Source organism: Apiospora marii, assembly GCF_038362585.1.
Source record: "Apiospora marii strain CBS 49790 chromosome Unknown utg000005l_segment0_segment0, whole genome shotgun sequence".
Lineage (NCBI taxonomy): Eukaryota > Fungi > Ascomycota > Sordariomycetes > Amphisphaeriales > Apiosporaceae > Apiospora > Apiospora marii.
Genome location: NW_027117377.1, coordinates 375,189 through 393,728, shown reverse-complemented (window position 1 = coordinate 393,728; position 18,540 = coordinate 375,189). Strand labels below are relative to the sequence as shown.

General features: G+C 51.3%; 10 protein-coding genes across 10 annotated transcripts; 1 reads left to right on the top strand and 9 right to left on the bottom strand.

The window, feature by feature from the left end:
* Nucleotides 1-490: 490 nt before the first annotated feature.
* PG985_008034 (HET-domain-containing protein) lies at nucleotides 491-772 on the bottom strand (the record flags this gene model as incomplete). Its single annotated transcript, XM_066827802.1, has 1 exon — nucleotides 491-772. One exon carries the CDS (start codon nucleotides 770-772, stop codon nucleotides 491-493), a length of 282 nt encoding a protein of 93 aa, XP_066682714.1.
* Nucleotides 773-1,264: 492 nt separating this feature from the next.
* PG985_008033 (uncharacterized protein) lies at nucleotides 1,265-2,043 on the bottom strand (the record flags this gene model as incomplete). Its single annotated transcript, XM_066827801.1, has 2 exons — nucleotides 1,265-1,490; nucleotides 1,517-2,043. 2 exons carry the CDS (start codon nucleotides 2,041-2,043, stop codon nucleotides 1,265-1,267), a joined length of 753 nt encoding a protein of 250 aa, XP_066682713.1.
* Nucleotides 2,044-2,593: 550 nt separating this feature from the next.
* On the top strand, nucleotides 2,594-5,809 carry PG985_008032 (HET protein; the record flags this gene model as incomplete). The annotated part of the gene is made up of 2 exons (XM_066827800.1): nucleotides 2,594-2,901; nucleotides 4,315-5,809. 2 exons carry the CDS (start codon nucleotides 2,594-2,596, stop codon nucleotides 5,807-5,809), a joined length of 1,803 nt encoding a protein of 600 aa, XP_066682712.1.
* A 189-nt stretch (nucleotides 5,810-5,998) lies between these two features.
* PG985_008031 (uncharacterized protein) lies at nucleotides 5,999-6,703 on the bottom strand (the record flags this gene model as incomplete). Its single annotated transcript, XM_066827799.1, has 1 exon — nucleotides 5,999-6,703. The coding sequence occupies one exon, from the start codon at nucleotides 6,701-6,703 to the stop codon at nucleotides 5,999-6,001; it is 705 nt and encodes a 234-aa protein (XP_066682711.1).
* An 841-nt stretch (nucleotides 6,704-7,544) lies between these two features.
* On the bottom strand, nucleotides 7,545-8,315 carry PG985_008030 (uncharacterized protein; the record flags this gene model as incomplete). The annotated part of the gene is made up of 1 exon (XM_066827798.1): nucleotides 7,545-8,315. The coding sequence occupies one exon, from the start codon at nucleotides 8,313-8,315 to the stop codon at nucleotides 7,545-7,547; it is 771 nt and encodes a 256-aa protein (XP_066682710.1).
* A 344-nt stretch (nucleotides 8,316-8,659) lies between these two features.
* Nucleotides 8,660-9,196, bottom strand: PG985_008029 (uncharacterized protein; the record flags this gene model as incomplete). The annotated part of the gene is made up of 1 exon (XM_066827797.1): nucleotides 8,660-9,196. The coding sequence occupies one exon, from the start codon at nucleotides 9,194-9,196 to the stop codon at nucleotides 8,660-8,662; it is 537 nt and encodes a 178-aa protein (XP_066682709.1).
* A 638-nt stretch (nucleotides 9,197-9,834) lies between these two features.
* On the bottom strand, nucleotides 9,835-11,590 carry PG985_008028 (Integral membrane protein; the record flags this gene model as incomplete). Its single annotated transcript, XM_066827796.1, has 7 exons — nucleotides 9,835-10,354; nucleotides 10,417-10,512; nucleotides 10,594-10,967; nucleotides 11,034-11,073; nucleotides 11,190-11,257; nucleotides 11,311-11,330; nucleotides 11,395-11,590. 7 exons carry the CDS (start codon nucleotides 11,588-11,590, stop codon nucleotides 9,835-9,837), a joined length of 1,314 nt encoding a protein of 437 aa, XP_066682708.1.
* Nucleotides 11,591-14,858: 3,268 nt separating this feature from the next.
* On the bottom strand, nucleotides 14,859-15,809 carry PG985_008027 (uncharacterized protein; the record flags this gene model as incomplete). Its single annotated transcript, XM_066827795.1, has 1 exon — nucleotides 14,859-15,809. One exon carries the CDS (start codon nucleotides 15,807-15,809, stop codon nucleotides 14,859-14,861), a length of 951 nt encoding a protein of 316 aa, XP_066682707.1.
* An 87-nt stretch (nucleotides 15,810-15,896) lies between these two features.
* On the bottom strand, nucleotides 15,897-16,484 carry PG985_008026 (uncharacterized protein; the record flags this gene model as incomplete). The annotated part of the gene is made up of 1 exon (XM_066827794.1): nucleotides 15,897-16,484. The coding sequence occupies one exon, from the start codon at nucleotides 16,482-16,484 to the stop codon at nucleotides 15,897-15,899; it is 588 nt and encodes a 195-aa protein (XP_066682706.1).
* Nucleotides 16,485-17,201: 717 nt separating this feature from the next.
* On the bottom strand, nucleotides 17,202-18,240 carry PG985_008025 (Monooxygenase- FAD-binding; the record flags this gene model as incomplete). The annotated part of the gene is made up of 2 exons (XM_066827793.1): nucleotides 17,202-17,667; nucleotides 17,744-18,240. The coding sequence occupies 2 exons, from the start codon at nucleotides 18,238-18,240 to the stop codon at nucleotides 17,202-17,204; spliced, it is 963 nt and encodes a 320-aa protein (XP_066682705.1).
* Between the last annotated feature and the right edge of the window lie 300 nt (nucleotides 18,241-18,540).

Genomic DNA, 18,540 nt, shown 5'->3' with positions numbered 1-18,540 from the left:
GAGCCAACTCCCGAACTAACTTTTAAAACTCGAAACGAACTAACTCTCGATACTTAAAAAAAAAAAATTAATTCCCATATAACTACCGATAATTTTATTAAAACCGATACGCCATATAACATCGATACCCTCGTTAATACCAAATTCGAAAAAAGATAAAACGGCCGTTACCGTTATCGCCGTTACCGTTATCGCGACCTTGGACAGCACCGCAGCTCCGATTAATACGGAATAGCCCATATAAAAACTAAAAATAAAAAAAATACTATCTTTCCCGTATAATCCGGGAAAGTATTATATAAAAAAAAATTTACTAATATTAAAATATATCGTTACGTAACTAATTAATTACGGACCACTAGATCTTAAGCTAAGAAGGGGATCTTACGATCCCCCTCTTCCTACCTACTTAGATAGACTATGCATACACGATGAAATAATATACCATACTGTGCATCACCACCACCCGTACGATCGTACCAGAATCCATTCAACAGTCCAGACTTCCAAGTCGTAGCGAGTGGAGAGCTTCGAAGAGGTTCTCGGTAATAGGAACTTCGACCCCGTCGAGGAGAACTCGTGGCGAGTTGCTGGTCAGCTCGCCGCCCCAGGTGTAAGAGAGAGCTTCGTATGGAACGCCTTCAGATTCGCTGAGGAAGCTCTCCAGGAGCTCGCAGCGGATCTCCGTCCCGGGGTTCCCTTTGCACAGGCGAAGAAGGCGTATAGAGTCCTTTGATAGGTCGAGAGGTGAGTAGACATACGTATCTGCCATGTTCTTGTGTGCTTTGAGAAAGGCAGGAGTGTGGATGCGATCACAAGAGGCGGGCGTCCTGTAGCACAGTTTTGAGACTGGGATGACCCTCGATCACCCAGGTTGGGACACTTGCTTTTAATGAATTTCAATCAGGTCATGCATGTGACACATGGTGTCTGGATCAGTACCCCGCAATGCGCGTAATATGAAGTGGCGAGGCGTCAGCTCCCAATCAGACGCCAGTGCCCCGTGGCTGACAACTGGGCAATGCAAGTGAAGGAGGCTTGGGGTGACATCAACGCTGTAGACGAATGGTACATTGCCACGAATAGTGCGGCGGGGCACAGCAAAATGCTTCCCTTCAGCGAAGAAGAGAACTGTTTCTGCCGGGGAGCCTTGGTATGAATCGAAAAAAAGAAGAAGGCAGAAGAAAGAAAAAAGTCTGTATACGAAGCAACCATTGGTTGTTATGAGCTGTGATTTAGACACTTTTGTCGACCTCCTAATTACCTACCTTGCCAATCGGTTTCTCTCCGAGTATCGAGTCGTGCCCGGGGCCACCCTATTCTGTTTCTCGTAGCCTTCACACAAGTCCCGAACCCGCGCAATGGCGCCACTGGCGGCCTCGAGGTACATCTCGTACGTGAAGGAGTCCAAGGCAGCGCCGAGGTCCCGTTCCAGCACGTGGGCACTCGTCGACCCCACGACCTCCCCGTATCCTCCTCGACCGGCTTCCCTACGGCCTGGTCGAGGACTCCGGACAGGATCGTCCGGACATGGCCCACGACGGCAGCCTTGTCGTCAGCGCTGGGTTCGTCTGACTCCCCGGCAATTACGAGGCCGCGCGCGACGAACTCGGGGCCTCCATCTTCGCTCAATTCGCTCACCAGGTCCACGTAGTCGGTATGGTAGTGGTAGTGAGCCAACTGCTGCGAGTAGACTGCCCCCGTAGTGACGGCATAGAACCCGGAGGCTAGGTCGCCGCCCGGCGCGATGGGTGCGCGCTCGGTCAGGACGAAAGCGGCGTCGATGTATCCAGTCAGTGTCGGCTTCGCCTCGTTCTCGGTTGCGCCGCCCTCGTCGATGCAGAACGGGTTTTCCGCATCGGGGGCCGAGAGGCTGGTCTGGATCTCCAAAGTCAGCACAAAACGGGAATCGGGATCGTGGGGTACCTCAATGACGGTAGGGGGTGCGTTCTCTGCCGGCCAACTGGGGCGGGAGCCGTAGTAGGCGTCCGCAAAGTAGCAGAGGCGGAAGCGCTCCGGGCAGTTTTCGTTCGGACCAGCCATTGCGAAGTAAATAAACTCAAGTGAAACCTGTTGAGTTAGTATATCTGAACCTTCCACTTCTGTAAGTGTGGTTTGTACTACGCATCTGCTCCTGGAGACCTACAGGGTACTTGTATTAGCTTCGTACTTACATAACAAAAGAATGGAGCCATGACTTAAGGGAACTTCATTGTTATTCGATTCATCAATAAATGCACCATATCCCTCGACAATGTCAATGGCTTTGTAAAGAAGAGACCCTTTGTGCTCCTTGGCATGCGTTGCATATCAGCCATATCAACCAGTGACGGTGCGGCTGGGGTCGGCTGATTTGTGGCTCGTACGGTTCGTATGTGGGCCGTTCAGATATTATCAAGCGCCAAGAAGGACAGCCGGTGCGTAGATGGCCTGTCCCCATCGGTCAGATTCTCAGCCTTGGCACGACCAGCCATTTTCCTTCTTGCTTACTCCCCCACATTGCACATCACCCCACGTCAGATTGCCATCTGCCTGGAGTTTCGGTTCCATCCTTTCCCTCTTCACCTTAGTTCTCGTGGGCACATTTCAGAATATGCGTTTCATTGACACAACTACGTACGAGTTCCACGAGCTGTTCGATTCGGAGATCCAGGAGTTGCGAAATGGCTACTCCATTCTCTCACATCGCTGGGGGAGCGAAGAGATCACCTACCGTGACGTCCTATCTATGGACTCGACAGTCCGAGCGAAAGCCGGGTTTTCAAAACTCGTCGGTGCGTGCGCGCTGGCCAAGCAGCTAGGCTACGGTTTGATCTGGATCGACATATGCTGTATCGATAAAGCCAATTTCACAGAGTTGAGCGAATCGATTAATTCCATGTATAAAATAACCGTACAAAAGTCTGAATATATAACCTACTTAAATACGTTATATATCGAAACGCGTTAAATTTTAACCTAATTATTTCTAACCTTTAATTATTAATTAAAAATACTACCGTTATTGTTAAAGACTATTTTTTATAAAAAATTAACCGCTAAAAAGAGCTCGTTAAATTAATTATTAAAAGTTACGAAATTAATAATTTATTAATAATTTATAAACGGTATACTTAAATAAAAAATTTACGACCGATTTTAAATATCCCGAACTATAATTTATAAAATCGTATAATATTTTAATAAATATAATTATTTCCGTTAATTCCCTCGATCCGGTCATTTTATATTATTAATAATAAAATTAAGGCTTCCCTTTATTCGATTAATATAAAATAACCCTTGTATTTACAATATTAAACTAAAAAATACGACCGAAAAATTAACCGGTTGAAAAGCTTTTCGATAAACTATCTACCGGCTTTTAAAAAAGAATAAGCTTAACTATTAACACTTAATAAAAAAGATTATCTTTTATCGATATTTTTTACTTTAACGGCGACGATTTAAGCATATTTAAAAGGGGAAATACTAAAAATTAACCCTAATATATCTCTTTTAATATACAGCGTCCGTCGGCGCTAATTTAACTAATATTAAGGTTTCTATAGCAATAAATTTACGATTTAATCCTATTTAAGTAACCTTTTTAACTAAATATAATAATTACTTAAGGAACGTTTTAACCTTTATATAATTAACATTAAAAAATACGTTAAGCTTATAATATCGATTATAATCTTTAAAATAATTTTTTTAAAAAGCCGGTTCGATTTAAATATTATAAAGAAAGACTTTACTTTTAAAAAAAGCGGTTTTTTTAATAAAAGTTATATTTAATTATTAAAAAAAGTATTCTTATTTAAATAAAAGCGTTTTAAATATCAAAGGCGCTTTTTTAATAAAATAACGCTCTTATATATATATTAAGACTAGTTAAGAGGTAGTTTATTAATTATTAAATCGAGCTAATATTTTAACCCGTTTATAACCTTAATATAAACCTTATCGAACACGTATAAATAATAATAAAGTCGTATTTATATAAAAAATACATTTAAATACAAGACTTAAAAAATAACGAGGTTAATAAGGAAATTATAAAGGGTTAAATAAAAAAGGCGTGGAAAGTAATACTTTAAGGTATTATTAATAACTTTATACTTAGTATACCTTATCAACTACGCATACTACGCCGCGTAAAAGGCTAATATATAAAATACTAATCTATATCGTTAAATCTTACCAAAAAATTAATTATTATTAAAATATAGTATAATTTAGCAAAAAAATTAAAGTTAAAAAATAATAGACGTAATGCGTAACTATAAGGTCTGTGCGGCGTATGTTCAGACTTTTGCTCACTAATTTTAGGTGGTATGCAGAATCTGCCATCTGCTTCGCCTACCTACAAGACGTTGCTTCCCCGGCGCAGGACATGGCTTTCCCGGTCGACGACAAGACCCCCTCGGCGCATATGGAACAGAGCGAATGGTTTCAAAGGGGTTGGACCTTGCAAGAGCTAATTGCGCCAAGAAATGTCTGTTTTTATGATGCGAATTGGGCATTGCTGGGCGATAAGTCCAGCCTGAGCAAAGCCCTTACGCGAAAAACGGGCATTCCCGAAGACGTCCTCAAGAACGAAAGACCGCCGCAGGCTTGTTCCGTTGCTCAGCGTATGTCCTGGGCTGCTGCTCGAACGACTTCAAGAGTAGAAGATCAAGCTTATAGCTTGATAGGTCTGTTCGACGTCAATATGCCCATGATATATGGAGAGAAGGAGCGAGCCTTCCTTCGTTTACAGCAGCAGATAATTTCCAGCTCGGCGGATGAAACTATTTTTGCGTGGGACCTAGGCCTTCGACACGATCTGAAAGACGCATGTTCTGGCCTGATCGCTAACTCGCCTGCATGCTTCGCGGGGTGTGGAGATGCCATAAGCCTTGGGCATTCAAAAGGGTTTTATATCGACCAATTCGGTCTCAATGTCACGGTGGAAATGGATGTCCATGGCCCGGCAATCCATCGTGCTTACCTGCAAGTAGGGAGGTCCATTCCAGGTCTGCGATTTGCTCTTTTCCTGGCCAAGCTTCCTGATGGGACCCGGTATGCTCGGGTGAAAAACCACGCTGGAGTCAGCTCTGTTTGGGTGGATCAACCTCGCGGTTATGAACCGTATTCCCCGGGAACGGAACGTATCATCGTTCCACTAGACATCGCAGTGCCACCCGAGCGTATCTATAACGTCCTTTGGCTGCGCAAAGTCGACCTCTCTGGCCCACTGTCACACCGAATCAAGATCCCGAGGAGACGTTTGCCGCCCGGCGGCCGTTTAGTAATGTCAGATAACCAATTCAAAACCGTTCTCGGCATCATCCGATTCCACTTTGGGAATGACGGCGCCCCGGATGGCGTACGCTGTATTGGACTGGGTTTTGACCACGAGTATCAGCCTGTGTGCAAGATTGCCAACATCGACCGGCACAGTAACGCCTGGTACGAAGAACACTTAAGGACAACTCAATGCTCACTCCAGTGGCTGGACAATACCTTCTTCGGACATCTATACGACAGTTCACGGATCGGAAATATCGTTTATAGGCACATAGTGAAGCACGGAATGAACGAACTTGAAGTATCCATTTCCGCCCGACTGGTTCCGGACGTCACAACAAGAATGAACGTGCCGGTCAAAATATGGGCTGTCGATATTACCTGTTTTTCGAGAAGGATCATCAAGGAGCCGCTATGGCGATGGCGATCGAGTAGAGACGCAAGGGCCGTTTTTGCCGTTGCCTGCATCTTCGCCATAAGAATTGGATTGATAATTTGGGTGAAAAGAGTGACCGAAACATCAAAGGGTAGATAAATGATTGACCCTTCACGGTTGCCAAAAAGGCGATCACTCTCGCCGTTGGTGATGACGGGAGTGCATGATTCAAGTGGTATGTTTACTTTACTATACATGTTGTGAGGAAATGGGTTACCACAATTTGCTCTTCTATTGTCCCACGTTCGAACTCGACCCTCTATCCCCCATATCGGCCCTTATGACTATTTACACATGTCCCGCCTCGGCCTCCTTCTTCCCTCTCTCGTAGTCCGCGCACAACTCCCTCAGCCGGTCCAGGGCAGCCCAAAACACGTCGAGATACAAGCCCGGCGTCAGGTCCGACAGGCAGTCCCGGAGCTCCCTCCTCAGCTCCTCGTCCTCAGCCAGCCCCCAGAACGCCGGCTCGTCCTCGGGCGGCACGTCCTTGGCCACCATGACGAGGTTGTACAGCGTCTTCTGGATCCGCTCGGCGACGAGGCGCATCTTGGCCGGGAAGCTGGGCACCAAATCTCCCTCGAGCAGCAGGCCGGTGGCCGTCAGGAAGAGCCGCTCCGGTTGGGCGGGGTCGAGGCCGGCCGTCAGCTGGGGCAGCTCGCCTTCGCTGTGGACGTGGGCCACTTGACCCATATGGATCGGGAGCCCGCCCATCGTGCTGGTGGTGGCGTCGTCGGCGTCGTCGACGGGGGCCGTGTCGGTCAGGACAAAGGCGAAGTGGATCATGGCCTCCAGCACGCCGTGGCGAGCGGACAGACTTACCTCGTGCTCTAGCGTCAGCTGGAATCTTGCGTCCGGGAAGGCATACTGGGCCTTCCTGACTTGGACCTGTCCGTCCGCCGAGAGTGGGGCTGCGGGACGCGCGCCGAAGTAGGCATCTGCCGAGTAACAAAGTTGATACTTTTCTACCATTTCGACATTGGAATTAGAAGCCATGGCGTAGTAGTAGTCCAGGGCTTGCCTCCTTGTTTCTAGAGTTAGATGTGATGCAAATGATGGGATGATCTTAGCGGAATCTAAGGTTATTATACTGCAAGATGTAAAGAAAGGAAATCTTTTAGGTGTAACCATAACTATTGTTCTCGATGCCCGGGTTCTCAGACTTGAAAGGAGACAATAGTCACAATACAATTGTTTCAAAGGGAACAATCCCTTTGTCCTCGAAATCACGGTCGCTATTGCAGCCAAAGAGCAGAGCCTTCTCGGCCGACTTAGTGTATTGCGGTCGTAAAAGCCCCTTAAACCTGCGTGTGTGTTTCCCTTATGGATGTGTATTCGTTGCAGGGACGTGCATCTCCGTGTAAGACTATGATACCTCCGTGGGTCTAACCACATCCATGCTTAGTAAGTCGTCATGGATAATTGTAACAGGGGAGGGATATAGTAATTAACGTACGCATGAACCGTCGTCAAGTGCCATGAAACAAGATCTAATGGATGTCAACGGAGGTAACCAGGGTACTCGGGAAGCCCAGTCAATCTCGTGCCCGGCACTGCCTAGAAACTCGAGGGGCAGCACGCCGTCTCAATCCGTGCTCGTTGTCACTCTCTACCGTGCATTTCAAGAGACCTGGTGGAGCTCCGTGGATCTTAAAAAGTCCCAGGCTTCTAAGTTAAGAATTTCACACTCAACACTGATGGATATGGTGCCTTCATTTTTTGTTCCCGGAATTCTTCTCATAATTAAGTGTTACCAGCACTACCTACTTTGTATTCCCTCTACATCCTTACGCTCTTATACCAGCTCACCCTCCTCACGATAGGCTCATATAACCACTTACGCTTTGATCTCAATCTTGCTTCTCTCCGCGTACTCAAGTCCCAGCGCCCGAAGGCGCTCCAGTGCCTCCCTGACAGCCTTCAGATACAAGGCGGGCGTCAAGTCCGCGAGGCAATTCTTCAGCTCTCGGACCAGGTCCTCGAGGGCCACCCCCATAAACTCGATCACACTACCCCCATGGACTTCCATCACCATGTCATAGAGCTTCTGCCGGATGTGCTCGGTGGCCATCTCCACTTTGACGTCAGAGTCGGCGAGGGGCTCGTGGTCGCCCTCGAGCACCAGTTGAACAGCTGTGCGGTAGACCCGAGCGGAGTCATCAGGGTCGAGGTTGGCCATGGCGTCGACAAACTGGCCATCGCTGTGATAGCGCGCAATCATGTCCTCTTCATCGTCGCTGTCGTAGGGGAAGTCGTAGGGGTTCTCGCTGTAGTTGTAGTCGACATCGTCGTAGTCCTCGTAGTTGTTGTAGTCGTCGTCGTCGTCCTGGTTGGGTACCGTCTCGGTCAGGAGAAAGGCCAATCGGATCCGGGCCTCTATGGCTTCACCGCCTTGCTCACCAATACCGTCCTCGGCATTGCTGTCCTTGCCTTCCGGAGGCGTCAGACGCACTTCCGGCACGATAGTCAGCTGGAACCAGGAATCGGGGTTGGAATGTACCTTCACAGATTCAGGCTTTTGCCGAGAGATTCGGCCGGCCTCGAAGTCGGGATTGGCCGAGTAAAAGAGATGAAGCTTCTCCGCCACCTCTGCCTTGGACTGGGACATGATGATGATGCGACAGACTGGGATTGTTTCAGGGTTATTTCGGTGCGCTTAGATGGGCTTCTTACCTTCAACTGGAGTTTGTGTGATTATTCCAGTTTGCATTCCCGTTGAAAGTAGCATGCTTATATACCTAGCAGAAGACAAAAGAAATTTTGTGGCTTGTATTGTCATCCTTGTTCCTTAGATCTCGTGCCGAACTGACGGAGCAGATAACAATACCTTGATATGCATGGACAAGAGGACACAAGACCTTTGTCCTCAAAGTCTCACAATGGACTGCAGCTGACAATAGTCACCACCAACCGTCATAGTCCGCCAACGTACCCATTCGTGATGGCTTCTACCTACTGCTTATTCTCCTCCGCGGCCCCCGACGTCATGACCGACGGATCCCCCAACACCCAAGTCAAGTGAACCACCCAGCTAGCCGCCTTCCAAAGTCCCCCATCCTCATCATCCCTCACACACTCCAGCTCGTACGTCCCCCCCGTCGTGAACCCCCCGGCATCCGGCCTCATCCCCTCCCCGGCACGGTAGTGATTCGCCTGAAAATTAGCCGTCACCGTCGCCATATTGGCCTCGGCCTCGTTCGCGGTCTCCCGATCGTTGGCGTCGGCGTCGGAATGGAACCGCACCCGGATGTTGCTCGCCAGGTGCACCGTGTCGAGGCGCGACACGGGACCCCAGCAGTCGGCGCGGATGGCGGCCCGGCCCGTGAAGGGCGGGCGGTCGCCGACGGTCATGACGGCGTCCTCCATCAGGGCCGAGTCGAGCAGGGTGGCATCGGCTTGGTCGAAGGCCGAGGTGGCGCGGTAGATGACGTCGGCCACGGCCTCGCGCGGGGTGAGGCCGGCGAGGTGGCTTGTGTTGAAGGTGGACATGGTGTTGGTACTGTGACGAATGGGTTAAAGTGATGAGATAAGAGTGGTTTCCGTCCCGATAATTTGAAGGATTTCTCTACAGACGCGCTGGCGAAGAAACCTCGATTGAACCAAAAGAAAACAGAAGTGAGGCACGGTGTAGCTGTTTTATCTAGACGTTGGCTATCTCGCAACGTCCGCTAAGGCCGGGCATCCGGCGTCATGGCTTGTTTAGTACCGCTAAGTCCGATGGTGGGGTTCGATGGGGTATCCCCATCATCGTGACGGCCCCCCGCCGGTGGAGATGTGGGTCTAGGTTTCTGCTACAGTGAGAAGCTCAGCACCGTGCCGAGCTACTTTGTCGTCCTTCGGAGTTAAGAGCGTACACTGAAGCTTCAGGGGCATCACATCGCAACTGGAACTTGGTCATGTCTCTCGATTCCTCGCTCACGTCATCAATTAAGATTAACACCGTTTCGAGAGCCCCGGCGTATCCGTCAAAATGGTAATAGTACATCTCAAGAATTCCCCAAAAGATTAAGAACCGCCCGCCTTCTAGTCAAACCGATTACCAATCCCACCATTTCCTTGAATATGGTACACGATTGCCGCCCTTATATATCGTAACTGAATAACAGCCAGTACACTCATTTCACATTTTATGGTCCTTCCTCATGTTTCACCGTCACCGTGGTCGTCATCAAGATCCCCTTCTCACTGTCACCCTCCCCATCACCGCCCCGCATCGACAGCTTGGACGCTGACCGCTGCACCTTCACGTCGGCCTCGTCGCACAATCCTATCGAGACCTGACTGCCATTACGGCCCTTCGGCCCCGGCTGAGAAGAGGCCGGCTCGTTCTCTTCGCCGTGCTGGTGATCGTTGTTGTTAATGTTGTTGGCTGCCGCGCCGCCGAAGAAGTTCCACTTCTTCCATTGATGATGGTGACCCTGGTCGCGTTGGGGAGGTTGGTCGTCGGGCACGCCGCAGTCGACCGTGGTGATGTAGGTAGTGCTGCTCTTCAGCGTCGTCATCGACACCAACGAAACCGAGGTGACGGGTAGACTTTCCAAAGAGAGCCGGCGCCGTTTTCCGGTCCACCGTCGCTTCGTCTCGTGGGAGAACTCGTACAGCGTTAGCATGGAGGGACAGATGACGAAGAGGTTGACTTCGATGGATCTGGGAATGATCAGCACGGGGTTCGGTCATGCTCGGCTGGCCAATGTTAGAGGAGCACGTACGTCCAAAGGCTCAGCGGGGCCATCGTCCAGGTCTGGTCTCGGCTTTCCAAGTATTCTGGAAGAAATGCAAATCGGACGAGGGAGGCGATGATAATCCTACCGTCAAGGTCACAAGTTAGCTCTTGTCCACGTGTATTTTCCCATCCCCTGGCGCCAAGAAGGGGTCAAGTCACTCACAACAAGCCGGCAGCGAAGATACCCAGGGCGGCCAAGCGGCGCTTGATGGGCATTTGCAGGCCATACACCATCGGAATCGGCAAGGCAAAGAGTATGATGTCGGTCAAGGTGTTCATCGAGGCGGCGGCGGTGAACAGCGCGGACCGATTGAGGCAAGTGCCGTCCACATTCGGACGCCAGGCCTTGGCCACCGGCGAGCAGGCGAAGGCCATGCAGAATATCATGATGAACGAGTACACGCCGAGAAGACCTGTGGTTACCCAGCTGCATCTTCGGTACCACGTCGACGGCGACAGGCGCAGGTAAAAGATCGATAACGAGAGCTTCGCGGCGGCGGCGCAGAAGATGTGTAATATGGTCGTGATGTAGACTGCCTGTGAAGCGAATATGAGAACCAGCCCCTGATCTTGATCGTCATGTATAGGTCAACCGGGACTTACCAGCTGTGACGACTCGTATCTACTCAACGGTATCTCCCATCTGCCAGTCGAAGCAAGATGTCAGTGCTATACTTTGTGACCAAGGAATAGCGCCTGTGATTCGATCCTTGGTCTTCAGATGATCTCAGAATGCTTGTCGAAGGGCAGAGGACTCACGCATGCACGCCTGCTACCCCTGATGAGTAGCTTCTAGCAGTCACGCCTTGCACGACGATTGATGCAAGCTGTTCAAAGTCAGTACATGATTTCCAGATGACTTTCAGTAACTAGCACGTACCCATGCGAGAATAAGCAAACCTGTTCAATGTTGTCAGCTGACTGCCCATCATGAGTAACTGTCAGTGATGTTAATAAAACATACCATCGTCCACCAGCAACCCGTTGGAGAACGCAACCTTGGTGCACAAGCGTTGCCCGACGAAGAAAAGCATCAACACGTTCCCTAAGCCGGTGACCCAGTAGACCTCCAGGTCTCCACGCCGTTGAGGGTGAGTGAAGTTGACCTCGAAGCCCGGCGGCGCGGGTAAGAAAGTCTCTACCCCGTGAGTGGTCGGCATGATTTCGGCGGCGACATGGACGAACTGCGGCAGCTCTAGAAACCGTTGAGATTCGGGGGCGCCGCTGGCGCGGGTGGCTTGGGCTTTAAACGGCTTCGTGGGGCGCTACGGTACAAGGGAGGCGGGCAACGCAGAAAGAGGAACAGGTCCGCCAGGCTGGTAACTTTGGATCTGATGGGGGAAAAAAAAAAAAGTTCAAGATGCGTTTCGCCGAGGAGCAAAAATGGGGAAACCATCAATTACTTTAGAACGACGTTACCCAGGATGATCGATCGATGGGACATTAGAGAATACTACCTTGTTCCTTCTGCTCGCAAGCTGCTCCATGTCAATCGCAAACCCTGTGCGGCCCCCCCCTACTTCCTGTGCGGTCCCCCCCTAACCGAAAACAAAAGGAGGAAAATATTATTTTATTTTTTATACTTTTCGGTACTTTTAAGTATAAAATCGGCCCTCGGTATAAGTCTTCCGATGCGCGTATTTTCGATTAATTTTTAATAACGCCGCGCCTTTTTATTTAATTAATAATATTATAACGCCATACTTTTTATTTAATTAATAATACTATATTAATTATTTAATATTAAATAAAATATTATTTTATTATTACCGTTAAAATGCTTTTTTTATAAAGTTATATAGTATAGTAATAATACGCTTTTATTTAATTAAAAAAGGCGTAAGTTCGAGCCTTACCGTAATAATTTTTAGTATTTTACGCCCTTTCTTTTTAGTAGCTCGAACTACGTTATTTTTTTTTATACGGATTAAATCCGGCGTATCTTTATATTATAAATATTACTAAAAGTATACGTATATTTTATTTATTAACTATTTTCCTATTGCAGTTAGGGGGGGGCCGCACAGGAAGTAAGGGGGGGCCGCACAGGGTTTGCGATGTCAATTCGCGGACGCCGGAGCGGGAGTCGCGTGTGGTGATAGTCAGGGCAGATGTCAGGGGGGAAGACAAGTCAAATTGCCTTAACCCGCGAGGTGTACAAGGGCAATGGCCGTTTCTCGCTCGAGGTCAGGGGGTGAGGGCGGGGATAAGTGATGGCGCCTGATATCCCAACGGTCCTCGAGCCTTGCCAGATCATTATTGGTTACTTGCATCAATAAACGCGTGCCCGCATGCCAGGGGGTTTGATGCTCGCAGCGTTGAGCTGCATAGCCGAAAGAGCTGGGGAGTCGATGTGACAAGATCCTGGGCCCTGTCGAAATATTTCAATGGCTTAATGCATTGGAGACGCGAGACAGTTTGTAGGCAATGTTAGGTGAGCGCATGCGATCAGCTTAATCCACAGCAGCATATTGATCGAGTGATGAAGCACTCGCTTTCATACAGCCAATTGACGGACTTTGCAGCTTGGCTGCGATGGCCTGAGGCCAAGAACCGACAGAAAACCCCAGCTGAAAGCTATGGTGTGGTGTTGGCTCAGTCGCGTGTGCTCGCAGGTCCAACAAAATAACCTAGGGCGAGCTGGGGTAGCATTCCACCTGCAGGACAGGTCACCATCCCTGTAGGTTCACCCTCCCAAGCCGCCCTAAGAAGCACTAATCAGGGGCGCTCGGCTGGGTGGATCATGAATTAGAAGTCTCCGGAAAATAGCTGATCTTACCACATTCGAAGGAATTTGCGAAAAGAGAAAAGGAAAAAGAAAAAGCAACATTTCCGTTTTCCAACTCCAACCGGCATTCCAAACAAATGTCGGCACCCGGTAGCTGAGAGGTCGGAGTTTTCTGAAGATTTTCCACCTCCCTTGTTCGCTGCATGCTCCACAAGGCTGGCGGCCCATCACAAGGGCCTTGTCGCGCTGGCGGTTTGCTACAGGCACTGCCCGTGCTGCCTGCAGCTCCCCATGTTCTACCCCATGGTCATGGAAATTCATCACCATTCCTCGCGCTTCTCCCAGGCACAAACATTACACACAACAGCTACTTCAATATAACGCTTCGCGACAACAACTATCTGACATTTCCATTGCATGCATAGCCCAGACGTGTCGGCCGAGTCAAGGGGCATAGTTTAGCAGAAATGAGATACACCCGGCCGAGCTCTGCATCCTGCCAACAGGGCCGAGTCTGGTGCCATGTTTCAGCAATACCGGAGAATTGTTTTCCATGCAAGGAAATATGCACGGCAATTGGCACGATGCTACCCTCTCAGAGTCGTCACATCCTTTTTGAGGGGGGTTATAAACAAAAACATGATACCGGCAATAATGGCAATTGTGGTCTGACACACTCGGTTAGTAGAACCCCTTTCCCTGCTGCTACGGGCGAGTCGACAGGTAGATTGCGTTGGTTGGTTACGCTGCAGCAATAGCGAGGGTTCGCCACGTCCAATTGACACGTCAAAAGTGTAACCTGTGAACGCCAGATCTGCCTAAGTGCTATTCAAATGGCATTTCAATATTGAAACCGCCAAAACAGCCTGTTTCGCGTAGAACATGCAAGCGGAGTAGACGTCGATGCTGACTGATAGTAGTCGCACCAAATAATGCACGTTGCATTAATACTGGTTGTTGATGTGTGTGCAATGTAATTGGCTTTTGACGATGGACGGCTTACTTCGATTTGGGTCTGGGATCTTATGGGAACCAACTTGTCTTTGCCGAGAGTGGCCCCCGTTGCCCCCGATGGTAAACCATTCTTGCGCGGTCAATAGTGGGGAACTCTCGGCCGTGGTTCGACCCTAGCATTAGGGAGGTAGTGTGCCCCCTTGCCTCGGAGCCCTCTGCGCTGTCCCAAAGGTCCCAAAGCACACTGCCAAGAAGATGACCGTCAACGTTGGTACGTTAACCGCCCATTGATCGGGACTTTGTATAATTGATGTTACATTGAGGCTGCCAACCAAAGTCGTCTTCAATATGGTTTGCTGGCATTCTGCCCCCGCGTTGGTAGCGCCGAGTCACACGAACGAACTATGGAAACACCATAGTGTATGATGCCCAGGTCGACGCTCTTTCTCGGGGCGGTAGTCACCCAACATACTTTCCCCGGGACGATGATAAAATTCTGGCGGCACGAGAGAGGTGGTTTACTAGTTGGTCAGCCGATCGATCAAATCTAGCTTTCCTCTTTGGCGTAGGTCTTGACAAGCTACCAGACATCATTACGAGATATCTATTCGAGCAATAGTCAACAATAATTACCGATACACATCTCCAATTACTATCAAAACATGCATCAACCAATTCTTGCTGATGTGCGACATGAGTCTATTTAGATTCCACGGCTGCTCTGGCAAGTACACAGGGTGTGCCGCCTACTGGCCTGCCACCCGACGATCCCTGTTCGCCCTCACGGCCTCCATCAGTCGCCTACACGCCGCCGCGTCCCCTCCGTCCTCGGCGCGGAGCAGATTGAACCCCTCCTGCTCGACGGACGGGCCCATACCGGGCAAGGCGACATACGGGAAAAGGACCTTCGCCTCGTTGAAGGCGCGTCCACCGCCACCCTGTAGCCGCAGCCCCCGGACGCGATCGCGCACCCGCCCCGCCCGCCGCCGCTCGTCCTCTTCCGCCTCCAGGAGCGAATGGTGTCCCGTCCCCGTCCCGCGCCAGCGGCCCTCGTCGATCAGCGCGACGGGCCGGGTCCTTCTCAGCACGAACTCCTTGAGGGCGACGATCTCGGACTGGGGGTCGCCGCCGCCTCCTCCGGTCAAGGCGGCCAAGGTGGCGTCGAAGAAGGCCTCCCAGGAGAACTCGACGACGGCGTTCATGTCGTCCACGAGCGCGACGCAGTCGACCAGCTCCACCGTACGCAGGGAACACCGGCCCCGCTCCACGATGAAGGCGGCGAGGCCCGCGTCGACGACGCAGTTCTCGACCCGCAGCTCGCTCAGGCGCGGCATGCAGTCCCCGGGCGCCGTCCATAGGTACGGTGGCGGCGGCAGCGCCAGCGGGGCTGCGCCGGCATCGTTCTCGTTTCCGTGCATCGGGCAGTCGCGACGGTAGGAGGAGAGCGCCGCGAGGAGGGCGAACCGGCGCAGAGCCGCCGGCTCGCTCGACAGGGGGCCGTGGAAATGGCGGAGCTGGTGGTACTGGAAGGACTGGTAGGCCCCGCGGTCGACGGCGGGCTGGTCGGCCCAGAGCCCGAGCTCGAGCGTGACGAGGCGGCTGAGAAACGCGCGCCACGCGGGCTTGGACCACGTCGCTGACTTGACTAGCACCAGGTTCCTAACGGCGAGTCGTCGGATACCGGGGTTCTCGGCCATGGCCAGCCTATCGACGGGTCTCAGCACACGGCGGACGGGGGTGGTGATAGAAACGGAACGAAAAAGAAAACCCGAAAAGGAGGCCTCTCACCACATATCGTCCAGGCGTAGGCGCCATGTGTCGGATCCCTCGATCGCCGCGTCCAGGTGTCTCACGGGGTTGCTCCTACCGGCTGCCAACGCGAACTGGATCGTGACCGACGACACGGTGGGCAGGGTCTGACCCGTCAGGAACTTGCGGGACCAGCCGGGCATCCCGAACGAGGCCCGATAGCCATCGCCCTCCATGGATTCCTCTTCTTCCTCTGCACGCAACGGCAGAGCTAGAGCCTCCAGGTCCACTATCAGATGCACGCCGCGGACATGACGGCCGTATTTGGCCGACACCTTCGTGACGGCGTCTTCATCCGCCGGCCGGTCGGAGATGCGGATCGTCGAAAACAGTGCGGGGATCAAGAATTGGCGGAGGCGCGAGTTCGCCGCGCTCAGGTGCCGCAGGGCATCCAACGGGAGATCTTGGACTATTGCAGCCAAGAGCTCTGCTGGCAGCTCATTGAACATTCCAGGCGTCATACTGCTTTCATTGATGGTTTGGTTGTTCACGATTGGTACGGCAATCTGGTTCCATGAGTGGAACTGATCGTGGTATTTGCGGGGCGGTCTGGAAAGACCCATGAGCGATTATGGATAAGATGTCTAAGTACAATTTACCAACAGTGGGAAACAGCCACTGAGCTGCCAAAGCTCAAGCCTTAAAGTAAGCAGGGGTTGTTCAATACGATAGAAGCAGATATTCTATACATACACATTTATCTGCTTACGTACAGCCTACCATGTTATTATAACATGGCGACTGGGTGCATCATGGAATGATGGACCGGATGTGGACTTTATGGTGAGTCCCAGCCCCTTTGAGTCCGTAACAGTGATGGGGCTCTGTGCTCACGAGTTGGAGTGGTGACTTCAGGCAAGCCATGGACCAAGAAGGGAGGGACTCACGGATGGATGATGGAGTACGTGGGCAGATGACCTGGGCCAACGACCCTCCGTCGCGGCTGGCTTCGCTTGGCGACATTATTAACATGGGATACACCGGGCCGCCCACGACTATTGGCAAAGTAGCGTCGACGGCGTCGGGGGAGCTCTGCTACTTCTATGATTAGCTCAACTGCCGCTCATTATAAAGTGCGATTATCGAGAAACGTATGCAGCTGTTGTAGAACGGGGCGCAATTCAGTTTACATCAGGTACTCTTCGATGAAAAGGGGGATTCGGTGTGATGGCTATTAGAAACATTTACTTTAGCTACAGGAAGCATTTACTGTATTCTTTTCATATTGGATACTCATCATACAGGATTCAGTAGTTTCTGTTTCCAAATACTGTTCTATATCAAGTTCCCAGTCGTCTGACCCGGCCATCCCAGGTGCCGAACCCCAGCCCCGGCTTGAAGACCCCGAACCGAGTGTGGTCCACCCAAACGTCCTCGCCGCGGATGTGAGAGCCGATCCTGATTGGCTCCATCATCTCATCCGCTACGATGGGAAACAGTGACATGAGCAGAGACTCGACGGCGACGTTGAAGTAACCTCGCCAGGGGGGATCTTCCTCCTCCTCCTCGACGCCCCTGTTGCCCCTTTCGTCGGAGGCCGCGGCATGCAGCGACACGGCTACCACGAAGGGCATCTCTTTCCTCTGCTCACGCGACGGCGCGGCAGAGGGGAGGGGGCAATGCAGTATCGAGTGTAGGGATGCGGGCGTGATGTAGAGACAGAGGCCGTGGTGCATTCCAGGCGTAGGGCTTGACGGCCACAGCCTCGGCTCACCATCGTTCAGCTTTCCATCACGGGCAGCGATCCTTTGAAAACACAAGGCAACATCATCAGCAGACGGTAATAAGCAGTGAGTCTGTTTATAAATGGTTGTCAGCTTACCGGGCTATGGATGCGCAACTGCCATCCGAAGTTTCGTCGAAGTCCTCAATCCAGTCGTTCTGCATCCGCTCCATAACTTCTTCTAGTCCCGGATACCCGCGGCACGGACCGATGGACTCGTCCAGGATCTGCGCGAACCGCTGCTTGCAGGCCGCCCAATACGCGTCGTCGAGGATCTCGGGGCTCCTGTACACCACGAAGCCCCAGGAATCCCACTTAGGCTGCCCGCGTGCCTCGTGCAGCCGCATCGTTTCCATGAAAGGGGGTTCAGATGGGGCTGCACCAGTCACGGCGGCAGCGTCGCTCTGCTTCCTCCGGTCTACTTCGTTCATGATTTCCTGGAATGCTGGTTCGCCCAGGTCGGCGATGAGCCCTGCGCGGATGGCGGCGGCGTGATCCCCAGTGAGGTTGTTGAGCCCTCCAGTCGCTTGCGAGTTCATAAGACGCTCTAGGTCCCAGCCGGCGGGCCAGTAGGATGCGTTTCTGGTTTGGTCCATCGCAGCTAAAGATGCGGGTAGGCTCAGTTGAGCATAACTGATAGGTGCAATACGATCAGGGATGCCTTTGCGGGCGAGAAGTAACTGAGATTTGGGGCTAGGATTCAATTGTTGATTCAGGCGGAAGTGCCATACTTGCAGCTACAAATTGATCCAGGCGCGAATTGGATGTTTAGACAAGAGGGGTAGCATGAATGCGGTTCCAGGCTGCTAGGCGATGTTGAAAGGGACTAGCTGGCCTGGAGGACGGACTCGACCCCGCAATCCATGGTCCCCGACCTAACAAGTTTGCCTAAACAA